Here is a 19,821-nt window from a genome sequence, read left to right as displayed (position 1 = left end):
TTGGTCTTGGAATACTCATAAATGGAAGCTTTGCAAACAAGTTTTTGATGCTTCAAGTGAATAACTTTCCTTGTATCAATTGAAAATTGATCTCTATTTTTTTTGTAGTTGGAGATCCCTTGTTCATTTTGAAAGTGAAATTGTTTCTTGCTGTAGCAATAGATTGGTCACCCAACTGCAACTGAAGTGGACTAAAATATTACATTTTGTGGGTTTCCTCCTGCTCCTTTGCTTGCTGTAGCAACCAGAATTTAAGTGAAGAAAGAAAGGGTTGGGGGGAAGGGAATGAAAGTATTTTGTTACCAGTTAAATTTTGAGTTCCAAGCGTATTTGTCTCAGAATGGCCAGAGCATAGGGTATTTCCATAAATCTGAAGGAAAAGTTCATTAGGCTGCTGTCCTTACTATTGATGTTGTGTGTCAGTTTGTTTTATTTCTTTGGTTTTTGTGTCCCTGCTTGGACATCTTCATTCTTTTCTTACTCTCTTAAGCTAGTGTAAGCTTTGTTGGGGTCCTATCAAACTTACTAGATATCTTCACAATAATGGTAATCTCAATTTCTTGTATTTTAGGATCCACCAAGAGTAGAGAAGCCAGCAAATTACCTAAGATGTGAGAAGTCCTCCCGTAGTGAAATAAAATCTCGTTTTCAAAATGGACCGAAGTAAGCGGAATTCAATAGCAGGATTTCCACCACGCTTGGAGCGAGCTGAAGACTTTGATGGTGGCACTGGAGAAGGGACTGCATCCCAGCTGGGAAGAGTTTGTACTTCTTCATACAGAGCCCTGATAAGTGCCTTTTCCAGACTTACTCGTCTTGATGACTTCACATGTGAGAAAATTGGCTCTGGTTTCTTCTCAGAGGTGTTCAAGGTGTGTGCTTAGTTTTTTTTTTTGTCTCAGTGTTGATTGTTTCATGTTTGATGTTGGCAATGTACAAGACTGTTGGCCAAAGTACTTTCCACCCAAGTCCAAAGATAGTCCTTGTATTTGCCTCACTCAAAATGAGTGAGTGATACAGAACTTCCAGGCTCCAAATATTACTTCTGTCACTCTTAGAGCTGTGTTTTGTCACTTATAATTTATTTGAGGAGTTGCAGGAGTTTTTGGAAGAGAAAAAGCTAAAAATAATTGGTTTCTTTTTTGACCTCTGCCATGTATTTTTGCATTCATGTAGTGTTAAACACTGATGGCTGTTGGTTCTCCCATATGAAAGTGTAAATGTCTTTAATTTAGCTGGTCACTGATTTTGTGGGTACACATTCCTTTGGGTAGTCTTTGCCTCACAACATTTAGATCATGTGTTAAGGAGTTCCATACATGGTTGCTGTATTTGGAACCACAGATTTTATTCCACTGAAATTTCAATACAGTTTACTGCTCTTCTGTTTCTTTTGCTGCTTATGCCACACTTCTAACTCCAATAATTAGAGATTGGTTTGAAGTAAATATGAGTGTGAAGATCTGATGTTGTCAGTAGCTTGCTGCTATGACTGTGGGACATGGAAAAGACCTTTTAAAGCAACTTATCAAACAGTTTTATAGTGCTGGAGGTGGTACTGCTGCTCTGACTGTTCTGGTAAAGTTTATTGTAGAGAGACAGGATATTGAGTTGTCTTTCAGGCATTGAGAAAATAATTTGTTTTCTTGTTTTAGTTCCTGACTTTACATGAAGTTATCCTCCACTGTTTCTATTTCAATGAAATCCCAGAAAACTGTCTTACAGTATATTATGTCCATTCCATGACAATTCATGTATTTTTTCTTGAAGTTAAACCAAAAATCCTGTTATTCAGTTGTATTGCTAAAAATAGATACCTGCATTAGAAAATGGAAATTTTTATGCTGCTTTAATATCCAAAGGCATTGAGATCTCACTGTATATATTTCCTCTTGTGTAAAGGCAAGTCACTCCACAGAAGTTCTTCTGTTTAGCTATATATATGAAATTTTAGTTTTCACAAACACAAGTTTTTAGTTCTTTCAAATAGGTAGACATGAAGAACTTTATTTGGGGCGTATAGGAGATTTGTCCAGGACATCTCTTTATAAAGCCAGCTTTTGTAACAGATGAAAACAAGGGTTTGTGTGGTGTTTTTTTGTTTGGTTGGTTTTGTCTTATTTCCGTGTTTGGAAAACTTTCTGTAATGCATTTTGCAGCAACTGGTTTTGTGTGGAATAATTTTCTAATCTTAAATGTTTTAAAGTTCTGTATGTTACTGGAATTCATCTTTACAGCTTCTATGGTGAAACTGCTGTGCCATATATTAAGGTACCAATAGACCTGGGTCATGTCTAAGTAACTAGGAAATAACAGACCTTGGTTTACTTGTGAGAATTTCAGAATTCAGTTGGAGAGAAAAAGGTAGTTTAGTAAAGATTAATTTCCAGCATTCAGAGTAATTAATTAATTTGTCAATTTGTTGATTGAGAGAAATCCCTGATACCCAGTTGATTTATATGTGCATAAACAAGTCCTTTAATTCTTTTAAAACCTTCCCCTGCTATTCTCCCTTGCAGTGAGCTAAACTGGACATCCCAAGGTGATGGATAGAGTTGGTGGCATTACTGTGGGAACGATGGTGGTAGTCTGTGTATCTGGTGTCTCTTTTTGCAGAAACAATCACAGCCCCCCCTGCAGGTAGACACTGAGTCATAAAACTTCTCTTTTGCATCAGTTTCGACCAGAGTTCTGTAGTTCTGGTGTGAAGGAGTGAGAATACATTACAACTTTATCACAGATACAGTTCCAAACTCATTTAAGCAGTTTTCTGTTCTGTTGCTTTATCAGCCTGACCACCTCTGTCATTAATCCTACTGTGCTGATGATCAGATTTCATGTGAGAACCTTGATGTGCTTCCAGTAAGGAGAGCCCCATGGCTTGACACAGTTAAATTTCAGTCTGATCTGCAGGCTCACAGCTAAATTACTGAAGTTGAGAAAAATCCAGGATAGTGCTGAACTTACTGTGTAAGCAATTTTACAAGAGCAATGTAGCCTTCCCTTTAAATTATCAAAGGTGTCTCAAAACCCACCATGTCTCCAGAACTTTTTCAGTAACGTGTTTGTCTATTGTTTTGTATCATACGTTGGGTTCACTCAAGTGATTTAGCAAAGAATGCTTGGACTGTTTCAAGGGTTTAGGAGTTTTGTTTTGCTATGTGGCTGACAATTTTTTTCAGTGATTTCTTCCCCTCCATCCTTTTCTGTGGAAACTTCTTTTAAAGTACAGTCTGTTGCGGTGGGTAGAAGTTGCCTTCTCTTAACTTGTGTATAAGAGTATGCTGCAGCTCAGATTTGTATGTTGATGGTCATATATGCTATGAATGATCTTTTAACATTTCTAGTGCACCTTTATGAAAAAATATATTGAAATCTATAGTTTACTCAGAAGAGAGTATTAAACTAGTGTTTTGATGTTGTTAGCCATGACTATAACGCTTCAAATTCATGTTCACCTGAATACTAGATGTTACAGAAACTAGTTTAGAAAAACAGAACTTTGTCAAAATATCATCAATCTAGTTTGAAGCAATTGACTGACTAGTGCTTGTTCTGAATTTCAAAGGCAAGTGCAGCACCCTGGGGTTTGCTTTAACATCGAGCTGGGCAGAGACTGTTTGTATAAATGAACAGCCATGATCCCAAACCCTTAAACTGCTAATTGGCAAAAACAACTGGTGAAGCTGTAAGGAACTGTGGGGGAATCCAGGCATTATACTGAAATGAAGTACTGTATTAGGAGATAGTTACTATTAATTATAAAATGTGTGTTTTGGAACAGCAGTCAGACTAAAATTCAGAATGATCTTCTATTCACATTTACCTTCAGGTTCAAGGCCAGTGCTCAGTATTCAAGATGCTGTGAATTTCCTTCAGGTGTTCTTTTTGTCTCTTCATTCTGTAGCTGAACTTTTGAGATAGACTGGAAATACTTGTGAGATTCCAGTGGTACAAGTGGACTTTTTGCAGTTTATTATTTGTGTATACATGAAAACAGGAGTCATTGATCCAATATAGAATTGTACAAGGCCAAGTAAAAATACAAAGAGAGGGTTTCATGCTTTTTTATGTCTTAACATGATGGGTGGTGGGTGTAAAAGGATCAGTATCCTCAGGGTATTTGTGCTGTATATGCTTATACTGTGAGGCCTCCTGTTTGAATACCCTGTAGTGATGGTCCTCAATTAGTTGTTAGTCTTTATTTGTGTGGTCAAATTAATGTTCTGTGACTTTCAAAAGTGCTGACTGATCAGGAAAGGCGCTCCTGTTCAAATACGTACCTTGTACCTGAGGCTAGGATCCTGTTTCTAGTATTTATTTAATGTCTTTAGGGTGTTTAAAGATAAACAGCTTCCAACTGTCTAATGTGAAAGGAGAAATGAGGCTGGAGTTGTGCTCGAGGTACTGTGAAGAACACGTGTTATTCTTTGTATCAAATACTTGTAATGCACTTAGGATAAAACTGGTCGTTCTGTTACCTCTAAACATACAAATCATAAATGATACTAGATAGCGTATAATTCATGATATTGTGTATAATTCATGATATTGTGTCTCATGGGCATGTTCTCATGGTGGTGGGCTTGATCTCTGGAACATCTTGTTCTAGACTGGGAAAGGCAGCTCAGTAATATCTCTTAAACTTCCCACAAAATGACTCAATGGGAAGTTTGGGGTTTTTTTTTTGTACTTTATGACTTCATTACCATTCACATGAACATTTCTCTTTGTGTTTGTCTGTAATTTTGCAGGCTTTGAGAAGTCTAGTGCAGAAATGTTTAATGTCACTTTCTTCTGTTGCCTCTGACCTAAGTTTGACAGGACTTGCTAACTAGAATAACAGTGCAGAGTAGGAACAGAGCAGTAGAGTAAGTGAAGGATTAACTCATTATATTTCAGATGCAAAAGTTATGAGAGGTCTCTTGACCAAAAAAAAGATTATCCGTCTTGGTGGACATGAATATCTATATCCTGTTATACTTTGCCTATTATGTCTCACAGCTGAACTTTGTCTAAAAATAAAGGCATTATGAACTTCTCAAACAGTTAAGGCTTGGAAGAGTTACTGGGTCATCTACAGACACTGCCACATCACCTAAGGTCTTTGAATTTTACCAGTAACTGGAGCTTTGTCTAAAGCATTTATTAACACCACATCCAGCACAGGTATATCTTCCTTGCTGCTTTTTAAATTCAGTTCTGAATTGAAGATCTCAATACCATGCCCTAGTTTTCTCAACAAAAGGATGTCAAAACCATCCTTTAGCTTTGTGTCACACTCTTACAATGCACATCACTTGTTGCTATCATGGCACATAAGAGCCTTATGTTTAATGGGTGTGGACCTTCTGTAGCCTTCAGTGCTTGTTTGCAAGGAAGGTTTTCATTTGGGCATGTTGATTTTTGCTCAGATAGATTTAAGCTATGAAGTTGCCTTCACTACTGAGTGAAATAACATGAAGAGAGTAATGGTCCAAATTTAGAAGTTTGAGATTGCTCTGAGTGGCAGCTTCTGTCAGGGGGAAGGCAATGCAGAGCATTGAGTTAGAGGAGACCTCACTCAGTTCCTCAGGAAGCTCCCTGGGGAGACTCTTCTGTCTTACCCTGCTTTGTCATGTCCCCTCTATCCTCAGCAGTCCTGGACCAGTCTGTAACCTGGCTGTAGTCAGTTTTGGCAGAGTCAGATGCCTTACAGAAGTCTATGTATACTGCTATTGCAAAACGTATACATTTTGCTAAATTAATCTTATTACCTAAATTGAAAATTCATGTAAATCTAGGCAGGGATGTTATGAGAATTACTACAGTATCCTTAGCTAAGTCAGGCATAAGAATTTCTGCTCTGTTCTTGGCAGCTACTTTTGGCTTGTCCTTTAAACTTTCATTATAAAAGATTCTACAGCTTCCTTTGGTGTATCCAGGCTATAGTTTATTATTTTTAAATGATCCTTTTATAGCTAGAACCTCCCAGTTTGAGTTGTTTCTACAGCTGGTCCTTCCTATTTGCTTGTTGACTCTACTAGCAACTCATTACTGACACAGAGTTCAATTTTCCTGTGGCATTTAGTAGAAGAGTAAAATGTGAGTGTGTGGAAGGAGGGAAGCAGATATTTGAGTAGTTATAAAAATGAGCATGCAATGAAGGGAATGCCAGTTCATATTAAAAGGGGAATATGACTACAAAAAGGACATGGAAAAGGTACAGGAGAAAAGGCAAGGGACCTGCTGCTTGGTTTTCAGCCCACACTCAGTAAAATCCCACTGCAGAAGGTGTTGGAAACAGTGTCTCAGTTTGCAGACAACACTTTACTGGACTGAAATCTTTATTAACTTGGGTTTTATCAGATAAACAGGCACTGCAATATTTGAACTGTCAAAGTGTTTTAAATCTAAATGTGAGTCTGGTCTTTGCAGGATGGCCAAGAGCAGAATTGCTGTGGAGCTCTCCTCTTGGCATTAGTACTGTACTGCAGATAATCACAGTTATTTTTTTTCCTGGAAACTAATTCTTCCCCAGTAGGCATAATTGCTTTCTCCAAGTTTTGCTTAATATCATGATTTGGCTTTTTTATTGCTGTCTAGGCCTTCCTACCTCACTTTAAATCTTTGTTTTCCTTTGCTTTATAGATTTGTGGAGTCAAAAAGCATAGAGTGGGAAAAGGCTTCTTGTAGTCTTGCCCTTAATCTTTTTGTGGCAGGGTAAGAGCAGCTTTGTCATTGTGTGTGCACAACTCCTTAACCTGTTCTTTAAAGCTGATAGTAGAGATGACTGCTGTGGGAGGCACCCAGGAGTTAGTATCTCTGAAGAATCAATTTTATTGAGCAAGAGAGGAGTGGTTGCATCATAACCACAGTGGACTGAAAAGCCTCCAGCAGTAGATCAGGCTACTCTGACTTCCTGTGAAGGTGATGTGTATGGTTAGTCCCTTCACCTGGTTGAGATGGAAGGGAAGAAACTCCTGGGAAAGGGATGGTACAAATTTATTGAGGAATTGAGAAAGCATCTGGAAGAATTGCTTTCCATCATCGTTAAAATGCCTTCCTCGTACCTTCTCTATCTCCAATGATTGTCTTAAGGAGCAAAATAGTAACCCTGTCAATTTAGAAATTTGTCTGTTTAGAACAAAAACATCTTTCTGCATAACACGTAGATTTTTCTGGTATTCAGATGAAAAATATTCTGAGAGCAGCATTGATAAAGTAAAATTTCACTGGAAATCTCAAATTTTTCTCGTGCTTTTTCTTTGTCCTCATTGGCTTCAGTTTCAAAGTTCTCTCACTTATGTGTCATTTTCAACAGTTAGTGGAAGGTTTGTACTGGAAAAGGACTTTATTTGCCTTTGAAATTAGCAGCCTGATTAGAGGCCTGAGTGTAATTGTCTGAACATTTAAGTGTTTTTCAAAAACTTTGTAAAACATTAGAGGTGAGATCACACAGTATCTGTGATATTTGTGGTACTCTTTGATACTTAAAGATCAAGACTAAAAGGCTTAGAAGATGCTTTATTTTAGTGTTTCCATTAAGTATTTCTAGGAAATATTCAGGTTGTAGGCTTTAAATACTTTTTCAACATTTTCTCAAGTTGGAAAAGTCTATGTTCACACATGAGGACAAAGAAACAATAAAATCGATTTAATAACTGGAGAAGTGATTCAGTGGATGACTTCAGTCTTAATGCATTTGCTGTATAAAAATTGTTATTACAGTGCACAGACAGACTTACAACAAGGAAATAGTTATTTGAAGGTGCTCTTCAGTGTAATGAGAAAGGCATGGTAAAGTCCAATGGCTAAAAGTTGTAATAAGAATTGTGCTTATTTTAAAAAATAAGTGTCTGTGAGATGTGCCTTACCAACCAAAAATTTTCTCTCTCCTTTACTGATTATATTTGAGGGTATCTTTATTTTTTTTAGAATGTTCTTGATTGAATTTGGTAAGGTTTTGAGGATGTTACAGCTTCCAGCAGTATAATACCACTAATTTTGGAAAAGTAATGGTCTCGACAATAGGATTTTTTTTTAACTGGTGAATAGGTTTTTTTCCCTCTTGAAACTGCTACGTCAGGTGAAATGAGATACTTCAAGGTCTGCTTGTAGCAAATAGTGGCAGAAGCCATCTTTTTAGGGTGGGAAAAGAGTAGAGAATGAGTAAGTGGATTATCCAATGTTTTGGTTCTGCAGATACAATATTTGATCTTTTAGGCATGGAGAATATGCTCTGTGACTGAAAAGTGACACCCGTTTGACCAGGGCCTATGTTCCCTCACTCAGGTGTAGAGCCATTGTTCTTGTCCCGACTCCCCCGTGTGATATGATGCCAGTTAGAAAAACAGACAGCAACTCTTCTTTTCCATGTATACCTTTTGGCCTAATTTTTTATAGGATTGAATTTTAAGCTGAAAATATTTTCCTTTTGGCTAGTGAAGGAGACTTACCTTGCTCAAGGTGACAGAAATAAGGTGGAGGCTAAAGGTCTCTCCTGTGAAGTTACAATGTTAAAGCAAACTACTGATTGTTTGGGAGTAGGGTCACTTTATTATGTAATCTAACCAAGGAGGCTGGAATAACTCTGCAACTTCACTTCAAACTCTGGAGTTGTATCAGAGAGATGATTCTAATCTGTTTCTTTCTATTCTCGATCTTGTCAGGAGTAGAAAGAAGCACCATTGTGAACTGAGGCATAAATGCTGAGGGTTCTGGTGCTTTCTTAGTCAAAGTAGAACTCTTGTGTAGTTTGATTTTTCTCATACTGATGGGTGAAGTATCAGTCCTTTGGAGCCCTTCTTCTAACTGCTAAGATTATTTGTATGGTAACCACTTAACCAAATGCTTTTATAGGCCATATGCTACAGGAAGAAGTAGTAATAAATAGGCTGTACTCCAATGGATCATTAATATAGGAATTAAAAACCTCATCTGTGTTGTTAGTGTTTATGGATTGCACCATCAGGGCACAATACTCACTTCCTCCTCACTTAGCAATTCTGAATTTTAATGACATTTGCATATATGTAAAGTGTAGAGCATTCTTACTTACAGGAGAATTTAAAATGTTTTGAAATACAAGGCAGAATGGAGGGCTAATTCATATTTGCTATCTGAAACAAATTGTGTTTTTTATTAATTTATCTTCTGGGTAGAAGTCTTAAGATTATCATGATATGCTTATCTTAAAGCATCAGCTGAGGAAACACTGGGATTAAAGGAGAGCCAGGCAGCAGATTTAATGAAAGCCTCATCTTTTGTAGTGGTGTTGAAATATTTTAAGAAAATTTTCAAAACTATACTTCTATAATGCTTCTTCCTACCGTCTTGCTTGGCATCACTACACTAAAGTTTAGAACTCTACTGAGTAACACAAATTAAGGCAGGGTGTAACAGTTCTTGCACTATGTTTCACTTTCTGTGGTTGGGTCAGACAGCTGCTCTGTTGAAGAAAGTAGTATTTAGAAAATATGATAGAATTGCCCTGAAAATGCACAATTTGCTTGATGACTAAAAAGCCAGAATAAAAATCACTGTAACAAACTTGATGTTAAAGAAAAAAAAAAAAAGGAACATAGTTTAAAGTAAAATTGTCCATTTGGAAATGTATTTTTCACCTGTTTACAAACTTGGCCTCACCTCAGCCTTACTGAAGAGCTGATACATGGAATGTTGAAGGTAAGTCTTTGTTGTCCTCACAAATAGAGAGAACGTTCACAAATTCTGTCAACAGTAAGAAAGACATTGATACTGTAACAAGGACCTTACAACAGGAGATAACCCTCATTTGAATTTTGTGTTTAGTACAGTGACTGCTGTAATTCAGAGTCCTTTGGGCCTTTGATTTTCTTCTGTAGGAAACGTGCCAATCTGAGTATCATTGTGCAGTTTTCCCAGGGCAAAACAGGTGGCAAGATTCCCTTGGCACTGAAATGTTTGTGTGCTTTTTGTCTTGTTTTCCATAATAATTTCTCAAGCACGGTTAAATGAGATCTGTTTAGTTTTTTTGTTCTGGATGGAGATGTGCTGGGTTGGCAGCTCTGGGATTTTCTGTATTTTGCCAGCTGGCAAACATGGACATTTGTGTAAGCTCATTCATAGCTGATACTGAGAGACAGGTGCTGATTTACTGTTCTTCAAATAACTGTGCTGGCATATGTCCAGTATTAACGTGACTGTGCCTAGAGAACAAGAGTGCATCACTTAAAATCTTGGTGAGACACCTCTCTGGACTCTTATTTACTGGTATTGGCAGCAGGGGAAAGTTAAATGTATAAATCAGTGATGGATTTAACTGCCTGTGTCTGGGGAGTGTCTGTGATGTTAATACACACAAATGCGTATGTGTTACTGCCTAATATGAAATGTAAAGTTGAGAACTGCAAATTACTATTGATGGCACTAATAAAAAAGAGATGCTTACAGTCTCAGATCCATAGGGAATGCTTCTTCATAGCTCCTTAAAAGCTATTGGAAGTGATTAGAGAAAGGAGCTCCAAAGCATGTATGACAGGGCTTCTCTTGATCTTCCCTGCTGCCGTTGTTGGTATTCTGTATGCAAGTGATCCAGAACTTCTTCCCAATAGATGCTGAGGCCACATCCAAACTGGAGGAACCTCTTCTCCTGTCCATGTCCTTCCTGTGTCTGGGAGTGGGCACAGCTGTTGGCCCTCACTGGCAGAGCCTGGGAGTGCTCTGGGGTGGCTGCAGAGCCCTTTGCACTGGCAGCAGCTCTGCAAGGCGGGCCCCTCTGTTTGATGGTCTGGTGGCATTAGGGGTTGAGGAGAGGACAGAGCTCTGAAACATCCGCTGGAGTGATCGCTAGCAGCACAGCACTGCTTTATTAACTAATCCGGAGCTGACAGTGTGTCTAACACTGACTCACTGGTGTTGCTTTGTAACTTTCACATCAGCTGCTTGCAGTTAAGTCCTGCAAATCCAATTCTTGTGCTTCCTAGCATTTACAGGTCATGATGAGGCATAAGAAATTGCGTGGCATATTTAATTAGCTACCTAATTCTCAAGTACAGCAGTTTCATGAAGGCTTAAATAGCAGGAAATGACTTAGATTTTTTGGTTTTGGCTGTAACCTGAAGGTTATTGACTGCATCAATTTATAAAAGCTGAAGTATCTTGAAGTAAGCAAAATGTGTCTTCTTCCTGCTGCCTGCTGTCTTTTTATTTGTGGTTGTGATCAAGTTCTAAGTGCTGTGATTATGATAGCAATAGTTTTATGTCAGTGGTCTCTGTTCTGAAAGGTGAGACAGACTTCCACACTCACGTGTGGGAATGTTTATTTGAAAGATTTATAAAGGAAATGTAAGGAAAATATTTCTGCCCGAAACAGAACTTTATCAAGGTTCCCACACAGTTTTGAAAGGAAGCCCCACAAATATGTTTCAGTACCAGAGGTGAGATTATATTATTGGTGTAGTGGGGGGAACTGTGTGCTCTGTGCTAAACTGACCGTGTATTGTAAAAGTTAGAAGATAGAATTTCTGTGTCAGGAAAACCCAGTACAAAGTATTTTTTTTTTCTTCAAAAACATCTGCAGATTATGTAAGTATCATTATCTTTCATACAGGATAAACCCACAGTAACATGGGAAATATTTAACCAGCAGTATTAAAAATTAAATGGGAAAATAGGAACACAGATACAATGTCTGATTATGTATTATCTTTCGATGTTACAGCAGTCACTTGCAGGTGCATCAATCTTTCAGTTTTCTGGCAGGTAGATAATATCACCTCAATTTTGTAGAACGGTTAGAGAGATAACAAAAGAAAGGAAGTAGCATGCTCAGGGCTGCTCAGTGAGCTGAGAATAGCTACCACTGAAAATTAGGAATAAGCATTCAGTTATGAACTTCAAACTAATAATGTATTTTTCTTTCCTGACTAGGATATTACTCAGGTATAAAGTACATGGCTGAGCTGTTTACTGAGGTTGTGGTAAAACAGTGCTCACCCAGTGTCTGTGTTCCATGTCCTGGATTGCAGAGGAAAGTTTATATGGTTACATTCTGCTGAACTGGTTACAAAATCACTCAACTTTGCCACTGGGGCTGTGCCTGTTTATTTCTCATCTCAAACTGTGGAACAATAGTCGTCTGATGAATTTGTGCTTTCTCTCAAAATAAGACTGTAGTCTCTTTTTGCCTTTTATAGCTTGATTGAGATCAAGTTAATGGCAGAGATATGTGCACAGATTCCTATCAATAAATGGTTTGTTTAAAATAAAAGGGTGCTCTATTTTGGGCCCTGGTTCTACATTACAGTAGGCAACGAAGAAAAACAAAATACAAAAGAAAAATGGAGGGGTTTTTGGTACACAAGTGGATTTACAAAATATCAGTGGTAGTGCTGTCTTACTAATTAGAAATTCACCTTAGTTTGGGGAAAAAAACAGGAAAATTTGATTGACTGTTGGTGTGGAATATTCTCTAGTATTTGAACTTATTTCTCTGCTAAATTGGTGGTGCTACAAGTTACTAAGCTTATCAAATTAGGACCTTTGTTTGACTAATACTGAGCTTTTGTACTAAAGGGAAAATGGTCAAGTCTCCAGCTTTTTCTGCATATTTGTCTCAGCTCTTCTTAGTATTAGAAATTAGTAGAATCACAACTGCTGCAAGGCTTTTGGAAGGTTTTGGGGTTTATTTTGTGCCTAGTTTCTGCAGATCTTCTGAACCTGTGCTAAAGCTCTTGTAACACATGCTGACTAGTTTTGTTTGGCAAAGTTTTGTTGCATTTGGCAGGTCTCTCTCTTGCTGCAAGAAGTTGTAGTATAGTGACATTCTGTATTACTACTCTGAAAACAGCCACAACCCATCTGACTCTGGCATCAACATAGTAGCTTAGTATTATCGGGACTGGTGTATTTCTTTCAGCTTCTGTTTGTCATTGCAAATTTTCCTAGTGATATGAAATTTTTGACTTGATATAGGCATCAGTAGTATGAATATATGTATCTGACAGTGGGTACATTTTAATGTTAAGAAAAACATTTCTGATTACAGACTTACAAGCACTGTGATCTGAGCTGAAGAACAGGTTTATCTTCTTTGCTGAAGGGAGCTTTTTTTAATCAACCATAGAGTTAAGACACTGTTCTATCACATTAGTCCTTAAGGCATGAATATGTCCCTGTAAGTGTGATGACTTGGTGGCTTGACTGTGAGACTTGGATAAAATACAGCTGACCCTAATTTCTTTAAAAGATTTCTTCTGCTGTCACAGCAAGGAAGTAGTCTGTTTTTTGAGAGAAGTTTTGTATCAGAGCCAAATTGCTGGTCTGCTTCCCTGTGAAAGACTTTTTTCCTGTCATTTAGTAGGCACTCTTAGGATGAAGCCTTTTCTCTTTAACAGTGATTACTTCTATCATCTCATGTGCCTCACCAACTTTATTGTTAACTCAGTCAATCAAAATTAAACTGCGTAACACATTTAGTGCAAATGGCCTAGAATGGTAGCTAAGGGAATGTCTTCATCTCTTGTCATCAAAGAGAAAATACTTGTAAATCAAATGAACACAGAGAAACAAACTCAGGGAAGGTCAAATATTTGGACCAGAGGAGATAGCTTTTAAAATGGTGCTTTGGATATATGGCAGCAAAGGTGAAGGTGAAATGGCCAGACAAAGACCAAGGTGTGGTAAAGAAAACAAAAAACTGGTGTGTGTGCTAGAGCAGCAACATGATTTTATGGAGTAGGCTGTTTAAGTAGAGATCTGTAAATGTATTTAAGCAGTGAGGCTGGATGCCAGAAGAGGGGAAGGTAAGGAAAAACTGGAAAGAAGCTAAATGAAGTTTTGGAAGAGAACTGTGACAAAATACTTCCAGCTACATAATGATGATTTGGAAAATAATGAAAACGCAGTGAAAAACTAGGAGCACAGCTGAAGGCTGTGTTGGCAGATTTACAATATCAGTATTAGGAAATGTTCTTCAGGTGTTTATTCCAGGGCCACCTGGAAAGGTACAGTGAATACAGATCTAAAGGGCCTTGTGACAGATGAAATCAGGCTAGATTTCAGATAGTGCTTAAAAATACTTCTCCTTCAGTCCAGCAGGAAGTGTAAGTAATATAAATGTTTGGATTTTCAGAGAACCATGACAGATGTATATGACGTAATAGATAAACAATAATCTAAATTATATTAATTTTTTTAATAATAAAGAACTTTACAGCTAAGCAGTGAGCTGAACACTAAACCCACCAATTTTTGCATGATAATCCTCATTAACTTTATATAGTGACTACTTCTCTGGAATGTGAGCCCTGCTTAATCACTATTATGAGATTTCCTTTAAATTCATCATGATTTCTTTACCTGTATCCTTGACTTCCTCTACTTCCCACTTTCTCCTCAAGAAAGGGCTAAGGATCAGAGCATGGTCCAATGTGAATGGAACCACGCAGGTAACAATAGTCAGGTCAAAGTCCAAAGTACTTTGGCCCTAGGAGAATCAGAGTGCAAAGGGACAGTTTAACTGCCTGTCAGCAATAAAACAGGGAGGCAATATCTGGTTACTGTGACCTTGGAGATGGAGTCACACACATAGGTAAGCAGACTGGGAAGCTGGAAGCGTGTGCAAAGCAGCTGTAAGATTGTCAGAATGTTTCTAAGCAGAGACACCATGATCCAGACATTGCTGAAAGGTTATTTGGTCTGATAATGCGAGGGGCCCTAATTAATAATAATGTCAACAGCTTTAAAAGCTTCACAGCAATCTGAAAGTTGCATCAGTGAGAGGTTTGAATTGCATGAGTGAATCCTTCTTGATGTTGAGTATACAGCCATATGCCTGAGGCAAACTGCCTTGTAAACAAATGTTAAATTGGATCAGCAGTATTGCCAAAATATTTACTTGTTTTCCTTCTGGAGTCAGGTGGTTGAAACATCACTTCCATGTTTTTATGGCAGAGGTGGCCTGAAAGAAGGATTAAAATTAAATAGTTTTGCACTGCTTTGGCAAGGTATGCCAGGATAGACAGAAATTTTGTCTAGGGTATGACTGATGGCAAAATAGGCACAAAGGGCAGAGCTGACAGCTCCTTCCATGTTGATGATTCAGAATTTGACTGAGATCTTAAAGACAGAACTTGTCAGTTCCTTGTCAATTTGTCCTTGCCGTAGAAATGCTATTTGCCAGTTGTGCTTCAAAGGAGAGAACATGGTATAGGTATATTACATGGTCTTGGGTATATTCCAAGTGATTAGCATTGTGTTCCATAATTTATAAATTGATACTTGCTTTTTTTCATAATACTGAGTATTGTCCTGTTGAGAAGGATGCCCTCTCACCTCCAGTTCTGCTTTTCCCTCCTTGCTTAAAGCATAACTAGTGAGAGAGGAGTCCCTTTTTTCCCTGTCTCTCCTTTGGTTTGATTAGGAATTTTGTTGTTCTGTCAGATCTTGCAGGAATACATCCTCCAACATCAGAACAATATACAGAATTTCAAATAAAATTGCTGGTGTTACCTTACTGTGTCCCTTTAAGTGAAACAAAGCATAGTGCAATGTGGGGTACTATTTAGGGACCAGGTAATTAAACAGAATATGCTGCTCTGTGTGTAAGGAACTCGAGAAATTTGCAACCATGGGGAAAGTGATTTTATAGAGCAAACAAAAGAAAAGCCTGCTGACCTTGCCACTGAACCTTGTTCAGTCTGTCAAGACTGGAAGGATTGCAGGATTGCCTAAAACAGAGGATGAAAAGTTTTGTCTTTGCAAAAGCAGCTCAGTTTTCTCTGGATGTGCAGTTAGTGCTGTGGACAGTCAGACCTTTTGAGAAGTAGTTGTTGACCACTTCTTGTTGCATATCAGACCTGAATATCCAGGAAGCATGCTGGACACCATGACCCAAAAAGTTACCCACGTTCTTTCTGAGATTTCCTTAGCTTAAGAAAAGCAGTCTGAACAAGGGAAAAGGTCCTGTGATAAATTCTACTTTTACCTCAGAGTTGAGGCAAAAGAGCAGGAAATTTTAGCATGAAACTAAGTGAATTATAGAAATGCGCATGAAATTAAGAGGTAGCTGGCAGAGTTACTGTTTAAGACCACATTCCATCTGAGTTCCTGATCACCTTCTACCTGTATCCATTCCCTTTTGGCAGATCTTGAAGCTATTATGTTGGTGGAAAGCTCATTTCTGAGGAAACTCTGTTGAGAGCATCTTTTACTGTAGGAATTAAGTAACTTCAAATCCTTTCCTGTTCCCTGAAAACCCCAAATTACTTCACCACAACACCCAAAATTCCTAACCTTCACATCAGAGGAAGTGTTTTGAATTAGCTGCTGCTGTGTATAGCTTCAAAGCATAGTCCCTTTTTCTTTATTTAAATTTACATTGTTGAAGTTTTCTAAGTCTATGAAAACATTTAAAATGTTTTTCCCCTCACCCAAGACATTACTCCTAGTAAAACTTAGGTATAACTAAAACACATTTTAAAAGTCTGTGTTGACATTGACCTGTCCAACTTAGTTTGTTCATTCAAATTGGCTGGGTAAAATTAAAAATTAAAGTACACAACTGACACAAGAAACCTGGCAAGTAACAATAAACCTCATCAACTTAGCATGCAATCATCCTGCTTAAAACCAATAAGCATGGCAAACAGGCAAGACAGGTTGTGTTGAGAATGATTCTAGATTATCTTCTTGCAATGAATGCACTAAAGCTGTAGTTTGACCAGTTTTATTTTAAAACCAATATTACCACGGAAAGGAGGGGTCCCATGTCTGTGAACTTGCTGTTGGTTTCTACTCAGTGCTGGTTTCTATATCCTCCTCCACCCCCTTTCCCTGATCCTTCTTGCACTGGGATTACTGGGTGACTGTAGGTGAGGCATTTGAGGAGCTCATATACATAAGCAGGGGGAAGCAGGAGGAAAACAATCTGAGGGCTATTTTTCTACTCAGTGCTTCAGTGTTATTTACCACATTCACCTGTGATGTTTCCAGTGCTACCTTATACTTGAAACTAGGATGGGAAGAGGCAATTTAGAAGTGTTAAACCAGAAACGTGACACCCTTTCCTCCCTGTATATCCCTGCGCTGAATTCATGGGCTGTGTGTCCAGATGAGAATGTTTAGCTGAAATGTGCCCCTTATTCTTGCAGATAGTGCTGTGCAAATAAAACTTTAAAATAGGTATCACTTGCTGCCTCTGAGCTTCCAGGGAGCCTTACCTTCAAAACCCATACCTATTTTCTTCTGCTTATCGTGGGTTCAGTTATTCTTTCTGTAATTAACATATCACAGCTAAAGCCTCTTACTTGAAAAGACGAACAGTCTTCTGGAATGAAAGTGGACAGGCTGCTGTTTTTTAAAATGTAGGTAGTTTGCTTGTACTTAAGTCATAATGTTGGTTTCAGTTTTAAATTAGAAAGCTGATGAGTCTTAAATTCCTGGAACACAGACCTTGTTAAGATTATCTCCATAAATGTTAACTAAATTTGCCATGGGGGTAATTCAGTGTTTTGAGAAATGCATGTTTTCTATTTATGAGCTGCAGGTACTGATGTAGGAAGAAAATGGGAGCCTAATTTCCATGAATACTACCAGTATGTGTGTGGGAATGCCTAACTGCAAGGAAATTCAAAGGATTGGCAAGCCTTACATTATTTTAAGAGCTCCTTTTTAATAGTGGCACACATCTACATAACACTTGACAGATGGGTTAGTTTGAGTACCAAGTGAAAAATGTCCACAGTCCTGCACTTCTGACTGGGGAAGTCACTCTGAACGAGGTGCTGGTGCTGTGCACTTGCCAGAGAAATCCTCTTTTTTCCTGCTGACACTCTACAACCACGAGTGACACCCTGGGTGAGGTGATTCCCTCTGCAGGAGCCTCTCTGCTGTGCAGCAGGGATTGGCAGGAATGCTTTCAGTCCCCTGGATGGGGAAGCTGGATCATTGTCTATTTTCAGAAGTAAACACTGAGTACCTCCAAAATCTGCTCCGTAGCTGTAAGCAACATGTCCTCATATAACACATTCTGTGAACAATGACAGCAACCACTGCAGGGGAAAAGAAGGATATGGGTGGAATAAAGATAAGTTTCCTAGGTCTTCGAGTGGGAAACTTTCTCTGTTTACAAACAGATGGCTTCCTTCACTTGTACTACGAAGCTGATAGTTGGGTGTTTTTCAACTTCTCAAGTTGAAAAAGTTGAGTTGCAAGAGAAGAACAAAATGGCATTTCACATTTGCATAGTATGCTTATAGAAAGTCACCTGTGTGATAAAGACTGCAGAAATTGGTGTATGGATCACTTTTGTTATGAAGGATCTCTACATTGCACTACAATATTGGTTCTTCAGTCTTTCATTTCATATCCTTACTATTTTTTGCTTCTGTCTAATAGGTAAGGCACAGAACTTCAGACCAGGTAATGGCTTTGAAGATGAACACACTGAACAGCAACAGAGCAAACATGCTGAAAGAGGTTCAACTTATGAATAGACTCTCACATCCGAACATCTTAAGGTACACTAGCTTTTTTCTGAATCATATAGATATAGGTTGTCTTTAGTAGGGCTCTCCTCTTTCCAGTTTGTGTTTAGTTATTTTTTATTGTAGGTTTATCTATCATGAATGTGTTAGGATTAATTCCTAATTTAATAGATGAATGAGAGGGAGAAAAAAAAGACTTAAGAGGAAAAAACCCCAAACATAGACATGATTTTGGTATCTGGAATTTGCTAGTAATGAGTAATTTATGTCAGAGGAAAACAGGTGTGCCCATTTTATATTTTTCATGAATCAATATGAAGAGTGAAATTTGGCTTCTTTTTGTGAATTAAAGTTGTTTCCAATTTAACACTCTTCAACTAATTTATGGTTACTGGTCTTGAAACTAAACAATGCAAAGTGCCATAGCTGTTTCTTATTCTTAGGTCTGCTTCCTAGTATTTAGGATTTTCTTACTGCAGTATTGCAAGGTGGGATAAGGAGGACTGAAGAAAAGAAGCTAGAATTGAACTAATCTGATTTATATGCTCCTGGAAGGGTAGCTCTTGTTTTGCATTAGATTACTGCATGCAAATCCAAAATTTTCCAATGTGTATCTTGCTATTTCTTGAACCATTTTAGTCTTGGTTTCTCTTCTATGGTGATGTGACAAGCAATTAACATAATTGACTGAAGCCATAACATTGTGAGATTTAAAGATGTGATGACAGTGCACCAAATGACCAGTTCTCCTAAGCTGCTGTTGCACACCTAGGATCCATTTCTGACCTCAGATCTTTTTGAAAGTTTTGGAGACAAAGTGAACTCTCACCTAATTTCCTTTACTTAACCATTCTGTTACATAGTACAGACATCATACTGATTCCTGAAATCCTTTATAAGAAGTTTTTCTGATTCTTGAAATCCTATCTCAGTTTTCATCAACTGATTTGTTACGATACTATCCTATGTGTTTTCCTCAATATTTGAGGACATGTCAGAATCATTTGAAATATCTATAAGGGGCATTCAATTAATTCATGTCTGTTTTCTATTATTCTTTTTCTTAAAATCTCAAAAACCTGTGAACTTGAATTCTTACTCATAGTAAACTGTGTTAGTTTTACCATAATATATTTATTCAAGTGTTGTAGTAATCTATCCATAAATACAATTCCTAGTCTGTTTTCTGTGCTCCAAGGTGAGGTGCTTTCCAAGCAACTCCTCCTTCTTCTGTTTGGCTTTTTTTTTATTTTATTTTATTTTTGCTTGGGATTTTTGGGGTTTTTTGTGGTTTTTTTTTAATTTAAATTGTATCATCTATCTGGTTGTTTTGATTTCATTAATTGTGTCTTATTTATCCCACACATCTTTT

General features: G+C 37.8%; 1 protein-coding gene across 2 annotated transcripts in view; it reads left to right on the top strand.

The window, feature by feature from the left end:
* The window catches only part of TESK2 (testis associated actin remodelling kinase 2), a 129,330-nt gene that overhangs the window by 46,342 nt on the left and 63,167 nt on the right, over positions 1-19,821 (top strand). For both annotated transcript variants that reach the window (XM_062497745.1, XM_062497746.1), the window contains exons 3-4: positions 572-872; positions 18,361-18,482. In XM_062497745.1, coding sequence (XP_062353729.1) covers positions 654-872; positions 18,361-18,482 — 341 coding nt within the window. In that variant the 5' untranslated portion in view covers positions 572-653. The remainder of the gene's footprint in view (positions 1-571; positions 873-18,360; positions 18,483-19,821) is intronic.

Source organism: Cinclus cinclus, chromosome 8, assembly GCF_963662255.1.
Source record: "Cinclus cinclus chromosome 8, bCinCin1.1, whole genome shotgun sequence".
NCBI classification, from domain to species: Eukaryota; Metazoa; Chordata; class Aves; order Passeriformes; family Cinclidae; genus Cinclus; species Cinclus cinclus.
The sequence above is the reverse complement of the archived record's forward strand: the minus strand, read 5'-3'. Positions and strand labels throughout refer to the sequence as shown.